General features: G+C 41.9%; 3 protein-coding genes and 1 non-coding gene across 26 annotated transcripts in view; 2 read left to right on the top strand and 2 right to left on the bottom strand.

Annotated features, from left to right (window-relative positions):
* Positions 1 to 192: 192 nt before the first annotated feature.
* On the top strand, positions 193 to 7,298 carry LOC111244330 (uncharacterized). Of its 9 annotated transcripts, none has more exons than XM_086989610.1 (5): positions 193 to 394; positions 1,110 to 1,278; positions 1,514 to 4,551; positions 5,057 to 5,928; positions 7,022 to 7,298. In XM_086989610.1, exons 4-5 carry the CDS (start codon positions 5,303 to 5,305, stop codon positions 7,152 to 7,154), a joined length of 759 nt encoding a protein of 252 aa, XP_086845736.1. In that variant the 5' UTR covers positions 193 to 394; positions 1,110 to 1,278; positions 1,514 to 4,551; positions 5,057 to 5,302; the 3' UTR covers positions 7,155 to 7,298. The 9 variants fall into 9 exon arrangements, with proteins under 9 accessions (XP_086845736.1, XP_086845697.1, XP_086845731.1 ...); XM_086989571.1 differs by having other exon boundaries at positions 193 to 469; XM_086989605.1 differs by having other exon boundaries at positions 193 to 487.
* Positions 7,299 to 8,266: 968 nt separating this feature from the next.
* LOC147758733 (U4 spliceosomal RNA) lies at positions 8,267 to 8,405 on the bottom strand. Its single transcript, XR_015319846.1, has one exon. It is a non-coding gene; the product is annotated as a U4 spliceosomal RNA (small nuclear RNA).
* Positions 8,406 to 12,404: 3,999 nt separating this feature from the next.
* RpL13 (ribosomal protein L13) lies at positions 12,405 to 14,116 on the bottom strand. Of its 2 annotated transcripts, none has more exons than XM_022787835.2 (3): positions 13,982 to 14,116; positions 13,390 to 13,551; positions 12,405 to 12,931 (listed from the first exon to the last, which is right to left on the bottom strand). In XM_022787835.2, the coding sequence occupies exons 2-3, from the start codon at positions 13,537 to 13,539 to the stop codon at positions 12,452 to 12,454; spliced, it is 630 nt and encodes a 209-aa protein (XP_022643570.1). In that variant the 5' UTR covers positions 13,540 to 13,551; positions 13,982 to 14,116; the 3' UTR covers positions 12,405 to 12,451. The 2 variants fall into 2 exon arrangements, with proteins under 2 accessions (XP_022643570.1, XP_022643571.1); XM_022787836.2 differs by having other exon boundaries at positions 13,853 to 13,993.
* A 1,833-nt stretch (positions 14,117 to 15,949) lies between these two features.
* Positions 15,950 to 22,909, top strand: part of LOC111242981 (protein lap4-like) — an 81,199-nt gene continuing 74,239 nt past the window's right edge. For 4 of the 14 annotated variants that reach the window (XR_015319267.1, XM_086977641.1, XM_086977650.1 and 1 more), the window contains exon 1: positions 15,953 to 19,370. Coding sequence is in view for 12 of the 14 variants with exons in the window: in XM_086977641.1 (XP_086833767.1) it covers positions 19,291 to 19,370 (80 nt within the window). In the remaining 2 variants the exon portion in view is untranslated. Of the gene's footprint in view, positions 19,371 to 22,909 lie in introns of all 14 variants that reach the window. The other 10 variants (XM_086977645.1, XM_086977652.1, XM_086977651.1 and 7 more) reach the window with 7 other exon arrangements.

Genomic DNA, 22,909 nt, shown 5'->3' with positions numbered 1-22,909 from the left:
GCAAGCCTGTGTCATTAGAGTGACACCACGTTTGTAGTGTACACGTCATACAAGTATCGTTTAACTCACGCTGCGCAAACGCTCGACGTGCGTCGAGCGTTTGCGTGTGTTCTTCGATTTGTGGTACGACGAAACACGACATGGCTCTGTCGTGCGCGCAATCGACGCTAGAACGACGCTGGACGGCAACGAGGTGTTTTGAATTTAGCCGAGCTGCGATCAATTGAAGCCAGTTTCCTACGTTAAACGGTTCATACGATCGATGGCTTTAATGGCCCGTCGTAATAAATTGAGCGTTCGGGTAAACAGCGGCTGAGAGTGAAAAACGAGCCGCCGCACTGCCTTCTGTATGGATGTTCTACCACGAGATCGTGCAGGAAAATCAACATCAGCTGTATTGTGTACCGAATAATAGAATGGAAAATTAATATATTCATTACGCATTCGTTATCGCTATTGTCTTTAAACGGTTTGTGCGCAATTAACGGTAAATGAGGTGCATTATTTTCTTTGAAGTCGTCAAGGTGTTGTTTTGTGTACACGGTTTTGCGAAATTATTCACTAGTATTGCTAAAGAGGTTTCATTTAATTTTTTTTTTTTCTTATTTTACCAACCGTAACAAAATATTAAGAATAGTATATGAATCCGAGAGATATTCAAATACAAAATTCGCTTCTACAGTTGATGCAGCGACATCATCCGAAATACGGTTCTCAATGAAGTTCTGCGAGACCGATCATCGTGAACGTCTTCAATTATGCAGTGCACTGGCTTATAATTGTTGTATGGCACAGCCTCGTGGAGAACATTTTTTTTACACTTTTTTTTTTCAAGAGCAATAAGGTGCTTGTGTTGTTTGGCACATTTGGGCGGCTTGCAATACTGACGATATAAGGACTTTGATAAATTTATAAATGATTAAGAAAAACTCTTTCAAAAACAGGACGTATTAGCTTGAAGTTCCTACAACTAATTACTTTGTAAGTTTTTCTATTTATTTGCTCCACTTTAGGAAAAGTCTTGAATAAGCTTCCTTCTTTTGAGATACACATTGACCCAGCTGATTGTATAGCTCCATTGTTTTACATACAAGTTATTATATTTACAGCCAAAGACGTCAACATCTCAGATACTTTCGCTTACGTGGAAGTCCCAAGCGGATGTCTTTCTCTAGTATGTATTGAAACTGGATGAAATATAACTACAAACGGGATGCCTGCCTATGTTGATGAAAGAGCGGCATCGTAGGCTTGGCGCGAATCCTAGCCGAGGGCGGTGTAAGTATAACACATTATTTAAATATATATAGGAAGAGATTCTAACTAATGTGGTTCAGGAACTGTACCCAGACACAAAATTAAGGGTATGGCCGATTGGTGTCCACTAACGCGCTTATGTTTGTACACAACGAAGGTTTCAGAACCCCCCAATGCCAGCTAAAAAATATCATCCGACATGGAATGGACACTTTAGGCATTTTATGTATGTATATAGACCGTTATTTGATTGCAGAGCTTCTGCTGAGGATGAGAGATTTCACTATGAATGAATGATCTAAGAACTCGGCTTTTTCCTGTGACTATACTTGCGGATTACTCGTACGAACCTAGCCAATCGTGTAAGTGCGCGACAGATGCTTGTCGATTTTATCAAAGAGTTGGTTGACACCTTTGCTAGCGGTATTTCCATCACCACAAGGATCCTGGCAAAATTCACGTGCGTCTTAAACGTTGTTTCGGCAATCACAGTACGCTACCATCGACAGTTATAGTTGAAAATCATCATAAGAAACCGCTGCAGCTAACAGCAGGCAAACCAAATGCATAAAGGAGTCTTCGCAAGGCGATTCGAAATTTCTAGAGAATGAAGTGGCACTGTTTCATAAAACGCTGTAAAAAGACCACCCGGAACCCAAGCCCACAACACGTTTCGAACACACTTTTTCGAATCATCCCGAAATCCTCAAACGGCTAACGGCAAAATTTAAACCGGCCGTTGCCTTGTTCAGAGCCAGACATGGCCGATCCTTTTGCAGGGACACGGTGTGATCGGAATCGCTCGTGAACATTTCTATTGCCGACTTTTATACATCTAATCCGGCGGACCACACCTCGACAGAAGCGACGGGGCCCTCAGCTTTGATTCTGTCATCAAATAGCAAACTGGCACTGCAAACAAAACGGGAGGCCAGCATATTTTCTTTTCAGCGTATTTGTACTGTTTGTCTCTACGGAGGCGGCGACGGACTCATTCAAATGAGCGCCCTACGCTGTGGTGCCGAGGTTATCATGGCAACGCAGGCCCGTTTAAACGAACTTCTCGCTTCTGAAATCGTACAAATAAAGCATATGACTTATCTAGTGCCTGATGGGGATGATTATATGCTGGACATGGGTTTTTAGCGTTATAGATCAGCTACAGAGCAATAGGCAAACTGCAATCAAGAGCGCCACCTGGCCAAAAATCATTCGATACCTTGCAATAAATGATTTGCGACGTGCTCTACAAGTTACGGTCAGTTCGCTTAATCTTGCTCTGGTCAAAAGTGTCACCCAACGTATGCGTATGGTTAAAAAAAGCGAAAAAATTGCGATAACAATATAGCTCTTGCATTCACTAGTCTAACGATAAGTGTTCTTCGGCAGCAGATAGTGACTGTAGATTTGGTAGCTGACGGCTGACGGCTGACGGCCTCCGCGAAATGGGTTTAGGTGCCGAGACCGTCCAAGGCGATCGAAACCGAGACGGGAGCCCGAAACAGCTCTTCATCTCAAACCTGGGCCTGTTTAAGTGCTAAGCGCAACTGATGTTACTTCGAGAAGACTATGTCCCAGATATCACCGTCGTCCTGAACTACAACTTTGCTGGTAACATTGAAAAGTTTGTGCACCAAGTTGACTGGAGACGTCGCGCCGGCCTCACCAGCAACGCCTACACCATAATAACCCAAACAGACACGGCTCGTGCTAGTGACCTTATTCGCATTCTTACAAAGGCGGAACCAGAAGGTGCCAAAATGATTGTTGGCCTACGCCTACTAGTTAGCGATAGCAAGTATACCCAATTCTAGATAAGCGATGCTACCGCTGCCGGCTCTAGACGGCTATGGTGGTCGAGAAAACGTAAGGTATAGCTAGTACTTTACACCTGTAAGATTTGCAGATTTCTTAGTGGCTATTTCTGTGTTTATAATAGGCCTACACTGCTTATATATTTAGTTAGTAGAAGTTACTGTTGTTAATCCTGTTTATTGAGCACCAGTAAGCTATGAATATAAACCCAATGCCATTGTATTGAGGTTTGAATAAGTAATGGAAACGGCCTAAGTACTAAATAACCGCGAGGTTGTGTATGTGACCTACTTATAAACAATTTTTTGCCTACAAGTTAATAAGCTAATTACCGTAGTAACTTCGTTAGTAGTCGTCTTGGACCAGTATTGGTGATAATAAACCTGGAATTTGTTGTTTGTCCACATATAGTGCGCCTCATAATCGTTTGCGTATGGATTGTGCGACGCACACGCGAAGGACATTTGGTAGTGTAAGATTACATAGAGTCCATCGGTGTTCACGGCGCTGGCCTGTTTGATACGGACATTATCCAACTGTAATTTATCTATCAGAGGAACCAATAAAACAATGGTAGGGGTGGTGTATCTGTATGTAAAGCCGGAAATTAGAAACCTGATATCTAGATTGGCAGGTTCACCACTGATGTTAATAACATTGATGTTGTACAACAAAAACTAGTTTTCAGATGCCACTGATGAAGTGTAGCAATTCTTAATTTTCTCGGGTTTGTGAATCAGTGTAGGCTTTTGGCCGTTATGTACAGCTAGCTTAGTAAACACCCGTTGAAAACATGCGATGGTACCTGGGTATTTTGGTGTTCACGTCGACTTTTGCCGCGCTTATAGTGCATGTACTGTCCTTAAAGGCATTGCATACTTTTGCAAGATGTCCAAGTTCAAGCTCCGGCATTTTATCTTCGCAGCCTATATTTTTGTTGCACCCGAACACTTATTAGTTGCCAGTCTTAAACGAAGTCTTAAACAATAGCTAAATTGTTCATCAAGTGGTAGCATACAAACAGAACTCACTTACTCTCCTTAAATATATGCACTATAGAACACTAGACGTATATGCCGGGATAGATTTCTTCAGAGTTTCGAACAATACTACATAAACTAAATAGTGCTAAATCTTCTATAACATGTTGTATGTTTAAATAACACAAACCTATATATAATGTACACAAAATTCAATCGTCAATTAGACTGGGGAAATCATTTACGGTATCACCTGTCTACAAGTATTGTTCTTTCTTTCAATTTATAAACTGAACAGTGTTTTTTCATTTATGCAACAGGACTATATTCATTACAGTTTGAGAAGTTGGCAGTACTCACAGGAAAACTACCTACAGGCTACATACCACAGAGGATAATACACCATGCATAAATCATGTTGATTAGGTTCGGGATGGATCGAAGAATCATTCTGCTTGGTAGAGGATTTCATCTGAATCCGGAGGTCGCTATTTTGCAGGTGAACACTCTGGCGAGGAAGGCCATAAAAAAAAAAAAAAAAAAAAAAAAAAGGCGAATAGTTGGCATGATTATCTTAACACCAACAGAAATTACTGTAAAAGTTGCTTTTCTACGTCAGTTTTTTTTTTTTTTTTGCAAAACTAGCACACTATTTTTCTAAGTGACTTACGCAACTGAATATATCTGATAGATCTAGTCCTTTTACTATATGGAATAAATATTATATCCCCACTGAACAACTGTAACAGTTAAAGGTCATCTGACCAATAATTTTGCACACCCAAATGTTGTGTCACAGATATATTTAGTACAGTCGAAGGTTACGGCAAACTCTGCTATAAAATGCTCGATCATCTTTAGGTTGTTCGCCTTAAGCCTTTAAGCAGCTTAATAATAACATCGCCAAGTTTCTCGCGTGTTTCATCTATGGAACAGGCTGTCTACCTTTTAGGTCTATGAACATTAACATCGTTCGCACATCATAAATAATGTCTAATTTACAGCTGCAAAGCCAGATAGACCTAATCATATAGCAGCACGCCTAGCCTAACCCAGCCCAGCCCGGCCCGGCGATCTAGCGAACATTGGCCATTAATCGACCTACGCAGTAAACGGTTGTACCTTCTTTCGAAGAGCTTAGTCACTTCGTAGCTTCGTAGATACGTTTGCAATTAATCCTGTGCGTCCAGACTTGCCATGCGTTTCAAACAGTACATCTGGCTTGTCGTGCAGCAGAAACGAAGTGTAGAATGACATCAAAATCAAAAAGTTCAACAGAATTTCTTTGGGAAGTTTTGAGTCGGTCACTTGGTTTAGATCAACGATATCCATCTCCAACGCTAGCGGGTTCGTCAAAGCATATTGATGCCCCAGGCAGAGTAGCCAACATCTTGCGTGTGCCAAATGGAACCACCACTGAAAGCGACTCTTCGAAACCAGGAAGTTCGAAATCCAAACGAAATTGCTCAAAATCTAGTAGTCCCATGAGCCGAATCCGGGCGACGCTTGGCATTAGGCAGTGCAAAAGCACTCGCGATTCCCGAAATGGCTCTCATGGTCACTCAAAGAAATCACGTTCAAGTAAGAAAGGCTCACCCCAGGCATTATCGGCCCATAAAGCCAGGAAACCACGGCAAACAAAAGTACAGTTCAGCAAATCCTCATCCGAATGTATTCTTTCTCCCGGTATCGTCCGGAACACATTCTCCAAGCCTGACCGGAAAGAGCAAAGGAAACTGCGCAGACTTGCCGAAAGGGGCCGCCTATACATGCAGAAGCATGGTAAAGAACTGCCAGAAGAATACTTCGATAGAACACCCACTTCACTCGTCAGCGAACTTGATCGTAGAGAACGTGAGCGCAAGTCTGTAAAAAGGTAATTAGGTTTTTTTAGGCTCCAATTTTAAAAGAACATTTTTCAATTAACAGCTGATTTTATATTGCATTTGCGACACGAATGCAGCAGTACCGAGGTAGATATCTGAATCGACAAGAATACCTAAACACGATCAGTTAGTTTCCACGAGCCTGGCTCGCAGAAGAAGTCAGTGAGACAAGAGAATAATTAAGAACTTGGTCTTCGCATTGCTGTCGAGAAATCAGACTACTACCAACTAAGTCTTAAAAATTCTCAACATTTATCACATAAATCTTATTATTAGCATATTGCATATGCTTTAATAAAGAATTTGAAAATCGGATCGTGAAAAAAATAATTCATCTGGAATGTTTTGTTGCAACCTAGTAAACATTTGACAAACACCCGAATTTCTACAAGTTTATTAGAAGACAGAGTATGAAAGAGAGCGGCACCGGAATTTTTTTTATTTTAGCGTAAATGTCAATTTCGCAATAGCTTTAAGTGGTTGCTAGGTGTTCAGTAATTTGAGTTGATGTGCTTTGCTAGGAACAGCCCAATATACATATTGTTGTGCCTGAATGATTGCGGATTTGTCTTAATCTAAAAAAATGTTTTGGAATTTGGTTTGCATGGATTTAAAGGTCGACTCCCACGTGTTCCTAAGTTTAATAGGAAAACGTGTTACCCGTATACCATGAAAATTCTGGATGTAATCTAAAAGCAGATGACAGCGTACAGACCTCATACTTGATGTACAACTAGGTCATCGAAATTTTCAGATTATGTTTTTCTTTTGGAAACGTCCAAGCAGTCTAGCTAATAATCTTACCATGATATATTTATATATATATATATATATATATATATATATATAGAAACCTAGGTGTCTTAAGTTACTAATTAATTTCTCGCATTTACCGCGACTATCTCAATAAAAAATGCACTCCCCGTACTTGTTCTCATTCGACGAACTCTTTCTGTATAGATCATTAAATTACCATGAACATCGTGCAACATATGTAAAAAATGACATACATACAAACCCTATATATTATGGGTGCACAAAACTATTAGCAACATTAGCATGTTTCGTCTTTTTTTTTAATAGGCTTCGCAAGTGCTTGAAGAGTACTGCTTCGTCCAGCTTTTCTGACGTGATGCTGCCCGCCTTTCTAACAAATTCAACCAAATCTTCAAAACAGCTTCCTGGAGCCAGCCGAATATCTGTCAGTGAGGAGTAATAGTTTTGTTTCGTGCCGATGGAGCTTTTCTCGTTTAACCGGAGCAGAGTTAGGATATACAACACTGCCAGGGACCAGCCTCAAAATCGTTACTTAACCAACAATTAAAATAAATGTCGAAATTGTAAATATACAAAAATTGTAGTTGCGTATTTTACATAACAGTAGTTAAGTTCATATCACATCGCTTAAGACCGACGTAAACGTAGCCGTATCTACACAAAAAAATAGTATTATCTAAACTAGGCATCTTACCTTCGAAGACAGAAAATTATTTTGTGGTAATCTGATATGTTTAGATACATCGATGGAACTATTTTAAGCAAAGTATGGCATCAGAAAAACTTTCGCCCAGATTCACATTGAAATTATTATCCTACCGATAAGCTCGCGCGAACACAGTATGCTTGATATGGTTTCGGAAAATCTAATATAAATTAGCGCGATCGCATTAAACGGGTATTATTCAATAATGATGTACTCGTAAATTACGAATCCTGTAATGGAACTTCTACTACTAAAGAAACCCTGGCGGAACTTGGTACTAAGTGTATTACTTCCTTACAATCCTCAGAAGTAGCTAGAACCTTAACAAGTGCCAACGTTATAGCCCTTAATCGACTTAATGGTCCTTTTGCCTATCAAATAATAAGCAACTCTCTGGCTCTGCACTCGTACAACAAACACTTTATTTAGCCACAGGAGTTTAATGCGATGATTATCTTCTACGGCACGTATTGCCTAAATTTACCTTCAAGGACTCGTGCGGTAGGATAGAGCCTCAGTCGTTCGACCCAACGTTACACAAAAACAGTTCTACCACTGAAGTTATTTAGTGAAGCCGACTGCCTCATCTGTGTGCAAATAGCCTTAACACATATAGCTAAAGTAATAGAACAGTTGCTCAATACGTTAAAATCGTAAACTCTCAGTAATGTAAAAACGAAGTTACTTATGAAAATCTTGTAGTAACCCAATGCTTCCCATTTATGTAGCCATTGCGTTACTCGTCGCTTACTTCACGAAGACACGAGCCAGCTTTTCGGCGGAAGACAGAACTCCCGACACCCAGCTTTCTCACTTCTTATTTATATTTTTTGTTCCTCATGGAAGGCCTTTCGGCCCGCAAAAATTGCCATAGCCGACGGTATTTCACGTCGTCTCGGCGGGTTATTGGTAAAAGTTTTCAACTAGCAATAGACGCCCCTCGGTAAAACCTCATTGGGTACGTCACCGCCTCTGCGCAAAGATACTGAAACACTCTCCTCAAGCAGACTGGTGAGCAGGCGGTATCCGCAACCGAAGGCCTTTGGAAGATAATACGCTCTTACTTTTGCGGTTCCTTAAAGTTCAACTAAACATATTTTACATCAGACATAAGCTTCCTTGAAGGCCAATGAAACTTATAACTAGCTGTTTATTCTAGGATGCACAACAAGTAGTTTTCTATGGAATCTTCTTGTTAAAATTGATGTCTGCACTACAAAACGACAGGTTGGTGCTACCTTCGTAAGCTCTTTAAAAAAGTGGCTCCACTCTTTCTTCTTTACCATTCCGATATGGCGCACTATTTTAAAAATCAAAACATTGAGATCCGAATGGTACGGCGGGAAACGACACAATTTGCATGCAAAATTTCCTGGAGATAGAGAGTCCTTTTTGCATTTGTTACACCAAGGTATCCCTACGGATCCTAAAAATAGTATTCGAAAAAAAATGTCAATTAAGTTCGACAAGATCTCAATGATATATAAACAGTCAAAAGTATAGGGGATAGAAAGTTATAAGCTATATTATAACGGATTATAGAAAGCTCAATATATTTTTGTGGGCCAGTATAAATAAGAAATACACTAATTCCTTGAAGTTGTATATTAAATTTATAAGTAAAACCTTCCTTCGTTTTGTGATTGTATATTGTCACCCATTATCTATATTAGTATTATTTAGCTATATTTCGCTTATTATTATTCCGACACTTTTTCTTTGTTATATTTAAGTTAGCATGTACACAACAATTAAAAAAGTCCCCAAAGCACTTCATCTCTGTTCTTTGTTTTATGTTGCCGTAAAAGTAATCTAATAAAACTTTTAGCACGTCTTCACGACTACCTTTCTATTCAAGTTTTTCCTGAAAAATCTATAAAAGATTTAAGACAGATATACAAAGAAGACAAATATACAACAGAAAACGAAAGAAAAAACATTAATCTTTATGTAGTTTTTTGTTGTTTATTTACATATTATAGCTCTAAAAGAAGCAACTAGAAAATTGCTAACGTTCCTATTATACAAAGCAGATTTTTAAGTCTCCTCGTGGATCTAGTAAAATGATCGGTCCATTATTGTTGACAAAACGAACTCCCCTCAGTCTTTTAGTTCATACATAGCTAGTTCAAATACAGTTTATGGTAGACGACTGTCAACAAATCAAATGTCAGTGGACACACATCGTGTTTTTTTGACTATAAAGATCAAAGCATACTTATTTTAACCATATAGCTGACCCAAGGCTGTTCTTCTAAGACTGCTCACAGCATGTGCGTATAAGCGCGTATCCTCTTGCTTACCGTGCTAGCATGACGTCTTCAAGTTAATATGATGCTAACAAAAGACAATTATTATTGACACCACAGTGAAGGATAGCAGAGTTACGGACTTTCAGGTGTAACGAAAAAATGCCGTTGACTTACAAAAGAAGATTCCCGTGTATAGCAGCTAGCAAAACGGTATGAGAGCAGAACAGGCTCTAACAACTACATGTTATTATTTTCGGTAGGATCTACGTATTCCTGCTATATGCGGTGCATATATAGACCAAGGCATCTTTTTTTAAATAAAATATAAATAAAATCATGTGAAGGGTGGTCCGTAAACTAGTTGCTGTTAATAGATTTTTTTGACTCGGAACTTCGGTTGAAGTATACTTAGTTAAACTGATAAGCTTGATGTTGTCATTTGTCATGCTGAGCTTTTTCTTTTTTGGCCAAAAAGTAAAATGACTTCTACTTGTTGCTCTGCAGCTTGTGTAGCTGGGTTGAAGCTCTGGGTATTGTAGTAACTTTTCATATTTGCAATCATACTTTCCCAGGGAAAAGGTAATGAAAATAATAGAAAAGTGGAGAGATAATAGTTGTAAGTTAGTTAATAATTAGTTAATACACGTCGAGGAACTGCTCAAGGCAGATCGTCAAGAAATGCTTCAGAGCGTTTATAGTGCCGGTGTACTAACAGTAAAAACAGTACGCATTGATTCGCATTACTTATAATTAATTCTATGTGTTTCAGATTTAGCATTCAATATCAAAATGAAATTAATAATATCAATTACTGTTTTGTGCTGATCAAATATTGCTGAGATACACTGTTTCGCGTACTTGGAATTGTTACATAAACATAAATGTATCTTGAGTTCCAAATCATCAAGTAACACTGGCGACTGCGGCAGATATTGATGAAAAAATCATTTATAATTTGGGTTTTTTTTTATGTTTCACATGTAGTGCTGCTGACGTATGTCAATTGCCGTAGCGTGAAACTTGCTGTGAAGGTTCAAGATTACTTCACAACCGCTAAGTTAATCGCATTGGTACTTATTATTGCAACCGGATTATATCGCATTTGCACAGGTATCATTTTAACAGCTGTTACAAAAACAGTAATACTTACGAACTTAAGAAAGTCACTTGTTCTAGGTTTCATATAATTATTTTCGGTGATATTTTTCAATCAAATTTCATTTCTTTGTTTTAAACTGATTAGGACTGATTTTTTCCATCACGTTACAGAAAAAGAGGACTTTCTTATTTCACTCCTCACACTTCATATATATATATATATATATAATTAATATTCGTACTATACTTAAGCTACATGCACAGAGTCTCGATTACATCCGGGTCTGTTTGATATTTTTTCTTGAAATTAAGGTATTGCACTATACTACTCCGTAGATCGCTAGTAATATAAATTACAATACTATGTCTCATAGTGTGAAAATACTGGCGCCACGCCACAAGCAATATTCCCAAAAATGTTTTCTTTAAAATTAGATATTTCAGCCCTTAGGAAAATTGGCTTTCTCTCCTGTTCTGTGTTGTTGCTTTTTAGGTACAGGTAGCCATAGCCATTTTCGAGCCATTAGATAATATCTCTAATATTTATCCTCAGAAAGCACTCTTTGATTGTTTTGTGTGCTAGCAGAACTTGGTGTGGAAAATTAAGGCACTTCGATATTAAAGACTGTTTACACCTTGCAAATACCGCTTTTGCCGATAATTCGACTTTACTCACTAAGGAATGTACTCAGTTTGTTACATCTGACCTACTACGTAATCAACGTTGCAGTAAAAATCCGTTAACTGTGTATTTCCAAAATTGCCTTAAATATGTAAATCGTATTGGGAGGCACAAACTAGGGGGTTATTCTTTTCACAAACCAACATAATTAACAATTAATAACTAAAAGAACCTTTCTTAATCGATCGACATTAAATACTTCAGATAAATTTTGCATGCAGACACAGTTATTCACAAGAGCCAGCCAGTATCAGTTAGTTGAACTAGAGACTCGGTTTTCTCGACAGCGGGACATGAACCTATCTCTTTATGGGGAACTCTTTTCTTACTGCCTGACAATGAATCGTCTGATTTGGTATGATTGCTCATGTAGCATAATCCATAGCTACCTCTGGATTACTTATTTCAGCTATTCCTCACGCAATCTCAAAAAAAAACAGCTAATTAATTTACAATATGATATCATAACTTCGTAACTTGTAAACGGAGAAATAGCTACTGACTTTACTATAGGTATCGCTGCAAATCAGGGAACAGCTGCTTGAATAAATCAACAATTTTTAACCATAACAGTTTTTATCTGTAGCTTTTACTTGACTATTGTTAGTAACATTCATTGCTAGAAATGCGGTGAGCGCTGGTTTTATTACTGATAGTGCTATACTCAGCCCAGTAACTGTAGTCTAAATGTCGGACTCGGTTGTATTTAGACGTACGAAAATCTTTGTTTTCTCCGTTTCACTAAATGAGTTTTTTGTCACAGCGCTTTAGTAAATATTCACATATTACTAGTAATGACACTCTATCATTAAATACTTTGCTCCGCGTTTTGTAGTTAATAAACCCCATTACACTAAGCTTACTTCCTCGATTTGCACCCATAGACGACTTTTGCCGACTCTAACCACAATTAATAATAATACCTATAACAAAAAGTCAAGACAAAGAATCTCTTGAACAATTCGCATTTATTGAACTGCGAACATGGTTTCGGCTCTTTACTTCTTCGCCTCGAGAGCGTCAGCCTCGTCCTTAGCCTTTTTGGCGCGGGGCCCGGCCACCCGCTTCTGGTGACGAGCAAACCGAAGTGCGTTGTACGCGCGGAAGTCCTTCTCCTCTTGCGTAACCACGCGGGGTTGCTCTGTCGAAATAACCGAACGCTTGATTGGCATAACAACGCCCTTCAACTGCTGGGCAAGCTTAAGCTCTTCTTCAGTGGAATCGCCCTTTACAGGCTTACCAGCACGTTTCGGGAACAGGATCAGATTTGCGCGGTAGTTCTTCAGACGAGCAACGTTCCTCTGGAGGGACTCAACGGACTTATTGGTACGGCGGGTATCAACCGAGATACCGATGGTACGAGCAAAATCAGCCGAAAGGCCAGCTCCCTTCAGTTCCTCAAGAGAGAAACCGCGGCCCAGACGACGCTTTGTATTGTACTTTTGAGTCGGACAGGTGATTGTAGGACGTAGCAGGCTCTAAATTATTGCAGCCATAACGAAAACAGTGCATTTAAGTAACTAGCTTATGAAGCTTAAAAATATTCGGGTGAAATATGAGGAAACTAACATCTCTAACTCGGAAATAGTAAGCTGAACTTGCATATTCAAAGGGTACCTAGCAAACACGTTTAATTCATAAAATTCAAATGGTCCTCTTTTACTACACTTATTGTCATCAATAAAAATCAGCTTGATGCAAAACTAGATCTCCTACACCTTAGTATGCTGCGCTATCCATAGTACCTCCCGACACTTATCCGAAAAGTACGCACTAATTAATAACAATGACTCGTCAGCAGTGACATAGAAGTGATACTCAAAATTGCATATAGGTTTTTCATTGATAATAACCACTCACTAATAATAATAGAAACTCACACAGGCATTACATACCGTTCACGGCGATCAACAAAAAACTATATAGAAATACGTACGGTAGGTCTCGGAGCGATCAAACGAGCCTTAATAGCGCGGTGGTTTGCCCTGCGCTTATGCCGCTGCGTCTGGTCGAACCACGTTTTTACACGGCGCTGCCAGTGTTTACGGAAATGGTTATTAGGGATGACCTTACCTCCACGGGCCATTTTTGCTGCAAACTAGAGAACCGTACACCGTTAAATACTGCATTCAGATCAAAATTAAATCCGATTTGTACTGGTGCTACCACTGCACAGCTGGTAAAGACAGCCATTTTATGGCATCAACACTAACGGACTATTAGCAAAATACACCAAAAGAAAGTATCCAAGAATTAAGTGGATCGACACGAAATATAAAATAACCACTCCGTTGCTACACAAAAAAACCGAGGAGGACCTAAAGATAGCAATAAAACTCCACAACTAAGTGGATGTTCCACGTGGTGCTATGGCGAATAATAATAGATGTTTTAACCACCTCTTCCGAAAAATATCGCCCTTATCAACAGAAGCAACCCACTGCACAGATACACCTAAATCACAGCTGGCCCGAATCACATTAGAAAACAGCAAAAACAAGACAAAATTTAACAAAAGTTGCACTCACAAATATCACCGCCGCAGCAGCACGAGCAATGAGTCTGCCAAAAAGACTAACTAACCCGTTGAATCGTTTCGGTTTCGAAAGGGCATTCGGCGCGCAAATTTAAACCTTACGCTGTACCGCTAAAACAACACCATATTAGCATCAAGATTTATTTTTTTTCTATACGGTTTAATTTAATTAGCTGTGGGATTACGTAAGAATTTGTTACAATAGTAACTGTTAGAACTGTTTACTGTAATAAAAGAGCCGATCATAATGGAGCCACTGGCTTGAACCGAAACATATCGCGATGAAAGCAGTATATATACGACAGTTTCATCCTTCGTGAGTTTTGCACGTAATAATAACAGAAACTATTTTATGCATATGCGAAGCTACGATTGGTCAAGCCAACATCTACAACCTGTTATGATCTCTAAACATATTTTATAAAGACCTGGCTGTAGCTACTGTTGCCCACGCATTCAGCTACGGTAGCCCTTACTACTTTTATGTTTTCCCAATATGAGTGTTAAAAAGTTGATCAAAATTTACTTTGCCGTTTTCCGAATCTCTGTGTGCGTGGTTAGTTTCGGCTGTAAGAAATCGAATTATGTCGGTGAAGTCCGAACGACAATAATAACAAGATATTCCCTAAGATTTCCCACTGATGTTCCAATGTTCAAATGTGCCCCTCTCTCCTAATAATTGGGCGAACTATTTAAGACACATAAACGTGCGTTTATCCTACTTATTGGCAATGTCCGGTCTGCCTGCTTGGGTTGCTAAAGTGTTCGATAAGTTGGCGCCGTTACATCACCGACATTGAGCGGACCTGTGAAAACAACAACAGTCGTATATCCGAAAATAAACATTCCATCGGCTCATCTCGTATAGATATATTCCTTCTTAACGCCATCAACAAGATCGTACGAACAAGCAAATATATAAAACCTAAACATCATTAATACCGCAACCTAGAGAAGCATGTGGGACGGATGGCGCGAAGAAACGGTAGGGTCCTGCTGTAATCTTACGTATGGCCCTCGTCATTACCCCGTCTCCCATCTAAATGTATATAAAATTGGGTTCGTCCGGTACGTTATCGCTACCAGTGGCGAACTGTTGCAGCTGCTATAATCACGGCAAATCCCCTTCAACCGCGCCATTATTTCTGTTATTGTTTTCTATCCGACAGAGTTGACTTCTGCTGCTGCTGTTACACAGTTTGCGTGTTAGTGTCCATAATAGAGAGTGAGAGACGGGGGCAAAAACAATAGAAAAAAAACAAGCTATATATAAACAGACAGGATTGTCTTTCCTCGATTCGCCCGCTCTTTCTCTATTATTGAATGTTCACCCCTGCTCCGCTAGTCCCCGCTAGTTCGTTCGTCCATTTGGTCGTTGGCAGACGACAGCGCTACAATCAATCGCGGCTGCTGCTGGAACACCAACAAGAACTAGGCAATGCCAGTTCTTATTGTCTTACGGCAGACGGTAGAGCAAAAGACGAACATCAACACTAGCGGCAGCAACCTTAACCAACCATCAAATAGCAGCGCCTGTCTGATTACCTCAGCCCTCCACGCCCCACTATTCACCAGCAATAGCATTGGAGGCGGCGGCGGCGGCAAATCGACGGACGAATTGCCTGGCAAACGCAATGGCGGCGCGGGACCATCGCCATCACTCGCAGTCAACACTTATTAGCGGGCACTATCATCCATCGAGCTAGAAGTGACCAGCTACAGTAGCGGCAACATCAACCAGCAGCACTAGAGAATGCTGCTGCTGCTGCTGCTGCCGCCGTCACCACTAAGATGTTATCGTCGTCATCGTCGTCGTCACTGCTGACGACATCGGCGGAGAGTCAGCGCGAGAAGCAGGCAGTAAGCTCGACTCGCGGCGGCGGCGGCGGCGGCGGCGGCTGCTGCTGCTGCTGCTGCTGCTGCTGGCGCTGCCGGAGCGACCGACTGACGACGAAGTGAGCCGACGAACGGCCAATGGACAGCGCTGCTTGCAGCCAGCCGTGCAGCCAACTTATAGAACCAGTGGGGCTTATGGTAGTGGCAGCTGTATCGAATAGCAGAAGCAGAAAAAGAAGAAGCGGTTTGTTGTGAGAGTGGTGCAGGGTTGTGTTATGGTGGCTGGTGTTGGTGGCACCATAAGCAGCCGTCGCAGCAGCAGCAGCAGCAGCAGTAGCAGGAGTAGCGATGTGTGTTGTTGTCAACTATTGTAAGAAGTCCCCCTCTTTCTTACTAGCCGTGGCGGTGGTGCGCTGCTGCGGTCCTAATCGGCGCCGTCTCGTTATTGCATCGCAGCTACCAGTAGTGGCTGGAGCGGTGGTGCTGAGACTATCGTTGTAGAGTGGCGCTGCTGCTGCTACAGCAACAGTCGTGGTGGCAGCAGTACGAAGACAACGACGATAGCCTCGGTGCTGCTGCCAATTGCTGTAGTTTCGATTGTCTGGCGGTGACACGGTGCGACAGGCTCGCCGTGGCAGCACCGGCGAATAGCGAGAGCACCTCTGGTGAAGTTTTACGACGAGACAAAGGAGACGTTGCCGATAACGAGTGAAGTGTTAGCAAGGTTTTCGCTGCAAGGAGTAGCTAGTGAAAAGCTCGCGGGCTGGCTATGTTGCTGGTGAAACGAAACTTGATTTAGAGAAGCAACGCTACGCAATAATGACGATCAAATATATGTTTTGAATAGAAACTGAATGACTGTTCAACGATCCCGTGGACAGATACACTGGATACGGAGTACCGGATACAGGCGAGCGTTTGTACCTGTTGTCCGTATCGTGACAGTGTGCTTGTTGTCCTTCTGTGCCAGCTAGTTCAACACTGTAAGAAGAAAAGCAAAAGAAAAAGAACAACAACAACAACAAAGAGAGGAGAGGGGCATGTGACGACGACGGGGCATTGGCCGCTGTCACCGGCAGCTTACTATTTAGTTCAGTGACGGTGTCTCTTGCGGTGTCCGCAGCGACTGATGCTGCTGCTGCTAATGCCGTAATGGTGTGATACTTGTCTATTTCATTCATTTGCCGGTTAGTCAGCCTTTCTGTAATCCCATTGTATTTACTCGCTACTGTTAACACACAGCGACAAATGACTGCTGAGTAAGTTTCATCGTCCAGTTGTCTGTTAGGTCAGACTGATTCAGTTGGCCAGTTACCGTCCCAGTGAACCTGCGAGCAAGCGAGCGACGCGCCTACTCAGCGAGCTAAACCTGGCACGTAACACATGATTTGAGCTAGGACATCGTTCTAATACAGAAACAGAACGAGTGAATACACAATTATAAAAAACGAACAATAGCCCTGGTAGCTCTCGTCCACTGGAGACGGTGCTGTGATGCCAAAAAGAGATAACAGAGAGAACATTTAAAAGGACAGGATCTTCGAAACAAGGAAAACGTGTCTTTGACGAAAATCACTGCAAAGGATAATTGGTTGCGCGGTCTTTTAGTGTCAGTCGAACGTTGCTCGTGCGTCCGGAGTTACCGACGTTGAGGCGGCGAAGACAGCAGCAGCGACGGCGGCGGCGCCGGCAGCACCAGTTAGCATCGGCGTGGTCGTATGAAGGGAACGCCGAACGGCCCAGTCAAAAATATCAATCCGAGGGAGTGAACGTTCAGACTACGGCGATTCTTGGTGCCTTTGTCGAGTGTGTTTATTCTGCTGTGGTCAAGGTGGTATTATGTCCACTTGACGGTAATCTAAAATCCTACGAGCAGTCGAAGCCCACTTGTGGCGTGTGCACTCCACAGAAAAAGAAATAGAAAAACTGCTTATATAAGTTATCTTTAAAAGTCGCTCGCTGGACATAAGTAACTGAATGTTTTGGTCTTCTCGTCACAAGCACTCGTAATCGACATCGTCCGCACTCGCTAGCTGACACGAAAACACGGTGCCAGCTGATCCCCGGAGGCGACAAGATGACACCCTCCAGCTATCCCATTTAACCCCAGCTCCGTTAGCCTTTTCGCGTTTCGTGCAGTTGGGAGGTGATACGCACAGCAATCTTGGGAAAATGTCCTCCTGCGTGATTGTGATTCGCAAAACGAGTTTATTCATTCAAGAGCAAAATTCATCGACAAGATAGCGGAGGTCCATTTCGGTATCTTCTACAGCTAAAGTTGATTACTGTTATTACTGTTGTTGTTGTTGTCGTTGTCATTGTCATTGTTGTTGTTGTTGTTGTTTGTAGTGGGTGGTGGCACAGAGAGAGAGGGCAATCGTGGGGTAACAACAAACAGCCAGTAATACCACGTACAGCCAGCACGGGATAGGCGGGTCCCTCTAATTGGTTTTCACACGGGTGCCCCGCATTTTAACTGCGCTTGTCTCACAGTGGTGCCGCATTGTGCAGAGCCAACAACGAGCGAGATAGAGAGAGAAAAAGTATCATACATATTCATCGAGAGAGACATAACGCATTGTACTATAATGTAAAAAGAAGCAAAATAATGCCTACTAAACAACCTCTATACTGTTTTATAAAAACTGTGTGTATTTTTGACGGAGTCTAATCTTCGTTGCTTGACGAGGTACTAGCAACGGTTTAAATCTTCTTCAAAAACTACCTCTGAGCCATCAGTCGGCTATATCATACGGCGTTTGTTACCTCAGCCGTCAAAAATTTTACGGAACTTGGAATGAGATCATCATATCTTTTAGCAGTCGATTTTCACTTTCCAATCAGCTTGCTTGGCTATTCGCCTTTCAATGGACCGTTCGCCGCCGTAGTTTCGTGCAAAACAATTCTACCCTTTTCGATTTTGGCGGATTTTTAAACGAAACCCCGTGCGTCGCCTTCGTGCATGCGGCGTTCGTGCTACGGTTACACTACTGCGACTTATAGTTACACTTTAAAGGCTACAACCATAATAATCGATGGCGTTGCTTTAGTAGCCTATTATTGTTTTCCTTTTCGTCATCATCGCTGCTGCTATTGTGGCCGTCTTTAAGGCGGCTCGGCGCCATTCCTGGGCTCTTTTACGGCAGACGGCGCCGCCGCCGGATTCGGTGGTGGGAACAGCCAGCGAAACAGTGATCCGAGTGGCCAGATCCACCGCGGCCGCCCTTGTCGTGGTCGAAGTTCCCTGTCGTCGTAGGGTCGTCGCAGCGGCCGATAAAGGTATCAGTTAAGCTGGAGTTGGAACTGCTGCCGGTGCCGTTGTTGACGCGGGCCGTCTGCCGTAGCCAGACGTGCTCGACGCAATCACCAGCAAGAGCGGAGCCATGTTCCGATGTATGCCGCCTATCTTTCGCGGGTCAAACCGCCGCGTCGAATGTGTCGACAAGCGTCACAGCAATCTTATGAATGTGCCCGAGGATATTGGACGATTCCGAAGTCTCGAGCAGCTCATGCTTGACTCGAACCACATCCGCGAATTGCCCAAGGTACGTAGGTTAGGTAGAGTCACAGGTAAGATATGGAATGTAGCGCATGCAGACCAACTAGCTAATATCACAGATAATCGATCAAGTAAACATCGTATAATAGATAGATCAACGGCAGATGCCAGCTGATTGCATTCAACAGTTCATTATTTTGCTACAGCTGTCGTACCACAACAAGAGGGTGTTCGATTCTCGTGGTAACATGCGACATGATCACAACAATAATGTCGTGATGGCAAATTACCCTCCGCCTGCATTGTGGGATATTACTCGCGGATCTTGATCGCTTGATTGATCTCTATTTGCCTACAAAGAATGTGCGGCTCTCTTCTTAGCTCCGTTCACCTTATTAGTTGCCAGAGAAAAATACTATCTTGTCCGTAAAAGTCGGCTTTGCCACTTCCTATAGTCGTGTTCCTTTTTGTTGACTCCTGACCAGAAAAAGGACGATTTTTAACTATTTCTGTACGGACACCGTTCGTGCGGCTTGCGTTTGGTCGAATCGTCAGTAGGCAGTGTCGGCCGATTACACGATACCGCAGCCCCAGCAGCGGCGGTGCTAGCCGACCGCGCTGTCAAAGCAGCCAGCGGTCTGCTGCCTGCGTGCGGGACAGCCGGTTCAGCTGAGTTGTGTCGGCATCTGCATGCTGTGAAGCCATGCTGCTGTCGTTGTTCGTGCTGGCACTATAGATGCAAGAGGCAAGAGCCGTAGAAAGAAACGATGAGGCAACCCGTTTCTTTCTTTCCCTTTTTTCTTTTCTTCTTTAAGCGCGCTAGAAGCAACCGTTGAACAGTGCGCCGGGTGGTGGCAGTCGCCGGTCATAGCAGTAGCAGCGGTAACAGCAATGGAAGGCCAGGATGTACCAATCGTAGAGCGTTGGTTTTTGCTGTTGCTGCCGTCATTTGTGCCCTTGTTGCGCTCGTCGCCGCCGCCGCCGCCGCCGCCACTGTCATGGTCGTTGCCGCTTGGGCGTGTCAGGAGCTCAACGCATTACCACCGTCACCAACGGCAATGGCGGCCGCCATCACTACTACGGCTAGCACACCGGCAGCGCACGCTAGCGGAGTACCTATTTTTCTGCTCATTCTGTTTAACTAGCCGTAACTAGCTCACTCGGTCGATCTTGCTCGACGACGGCCACGGCTGCCCGGCGTACGGTTCACGAATGAAAGTAGTAGAAGTCATTGTCACTGTTGCCGCGCAAGCAAGCAATCAATTAATGAACGAATAAAGAAACAGGGATGAGGTGATCCAATACTCTGGTAGTATTCTGCTTGGTTACCATTTACGCGATATAGCTAGCATGCATGCTACAATGACTATTTGAGCTTGAATTATAGTCGACCTGGTGAAGCATTTGCTAACTCGCTCAAATCTATTGACCGACGAGTAAACGTCGTTGTGGGAGCCGAAGGAGGAGGATCGGCAAAATCTACTTCGACCTGCTTCAGCTGGGCGTAAGGAAAAGCCGTTAGCAGCTATTGCTTGTTTGTCAGTCATGTCTTCTGCTAAGCTGGGCTCCGGGCGTCAAGTCGAATGGTTATCGTCGGCGTATCTGCAGCTTCCACTTGGATCGAGCCGGGGCTTTGCTAAACATCGGTCCGTGCTGATCGGATTTATAAGTTTTTTTTTCTTTACGATAGTACAGAATACACTCAGATAGGTTGATGTCGATTAAACTTAATATTCGACTAATGGCGCTGGTTCAACAGTTGAAAAGCGAGCAAAGCAATTGTTGTTCTTTTGTAATTAAAAATCATGGCCTTAGCCCGGTTTCGGGCCGTAATTATCCTTACGAGTCATTAAGCAGGCACTTATCTGTGTCGTAAAAATTTTCCAAAAAAGAAAAGGCACTGTAGCTTACAGGCAATATTTACACATCACTGGAAAACCGTTCGGCGGTTAGGTTAGTCTAAAAGAATATGACAAGTCACGATAGATGGCAAGCTTCAGCTTGATTTCTCACAACGGTAATAATGCTAGTTAGGAAAAAAAATTCTCCTCGTATTCTAATGAATGGCGAAAGTTCAATTCATTCGGTTTCTAATTTAACACTGAATAATTAAGCAGGTACCTATTAATAACCATTTACGTTCGTATCTTTCACTCATCTTTGGCAACCAGCTAGTTAGAATAAATTTTCTGTAACCTTTGTTGTTATCGTGGCCGGCCAAAAGGGAGCGTGTAAACCGGATGCCATTTTCAGGTATTGTAGGAGAAACGCTAAGTGATGGGTTGTCCTATCCGTGATGAGTTTCGCCGCACAGTTTCATAACTTCGCTCACACACCCTTCTAATACTAACAGTCACAACTGGCCAGATTTGACTCACAGTCGCTGATCAAGCAATAGTATATTTTGGTTCCGTTACCTTTTCAAGGTGACGCGATAATTTTTGTATTGATTTGTTCATTAGAGGCATTCTGTCAACGTGCTTACATCCTACCCACCACTGTCACAGACAACTGTTAACCGAAGAACAAGTTATATGACCATGACTATTTCCAAGGGTCAAGTTAGTTGCTTTTTACTTAACAACAGTAATGTAGATTAGGTTTAAACGATTATCTTTTAACCTTGTGAAAACAATGTTTTGACAAAATATTTCCGCAAAACAAGCACCTGACACTAAACATCACTGGCATAAAGAACTAAAATTAGAATTAATTAGTGAAGATAATTAAGAAACTTAAATGAACAACTACATTGCTTAACATAGTTTTTCTGCGTGGCGTTAGAACGCCTGGTGTAGCTGCTGAATGGATTTCATAATGCCCATAGCGTAAACACAAATAATAACAGTAATAACAATGATGAGAGTTATTAGTATTGTATTTTGTACCTTTTGCCCAGAATTGCATTGTGCAAACGGAAGTAACCGACAAAAAAACAAGTAGTAGACGGCGCAAAGGTTAAAGCTTTTTGCTGATTTTTGCTCGGCAGAACCATATTCGAATACCACTTGACAATCGGGAGTGGATTGTTCTATTTAACTATCGTGTCACGCTTCTATCGCTTCCATGAGGCTAGTATATCAGTAACACATCACCATTCATCTGCAGAAAGTTTAACGGAGATATCTTGATTCTGACTGTTCTACACTTAGATAATTGGCTAAATTTGTATATATATGTACATGGAAACTAAAATAGCTGAGATATATGGTCTCTTATATGAACGCTCTACTTATATCAGGTTTACAGTAAACGTAAATGTAAAATAATTTAGACACAGGTCTTGTTAAATATCTAATTAGTTGAAACTACTTTTTTTGTTCCCTAAATCAGCCTGTAGCCGACCCTTAGTTCAGCATAAAGCAAATCTTAGCAGTGATAATACTTTACCTCTATGGATGGATGGATGGATGGATGGATGGATGCATTGACTGTCTACCGTATGAACTTTCAGGTTTGCTATAATTAAAAGCATCCCTTGACAGCTACTTATGTGGCCTAAATTTCTCGAAAAAAGCGATTATGCAGGCCGTTTCTACAGATCTATGAAATAATTATAGCGACTCAGAAAGATAGCTGCTACAA

Source organism: Varroa destructor, unplaced genomic scaffold, assembly GCF_002443255.2.
Source record: "Varroa destructor unplaced genomic scaffold, Vdes_3.0 BEIS01000001.1, whole genome shotgun sequence".
In the NCBI taxonomy this organism is placed as follows: Eukaryota; Metazoa; Arthropoda; class Arachnida; order Mesostigmata; family Varroidae; genus Varroa; species Varroa destructor.
The sequence above is the reverse complement of the archived record's forward strand: the minus strand, read 5'-3'. Positions and strand labels throughout refer to the sequence as shown.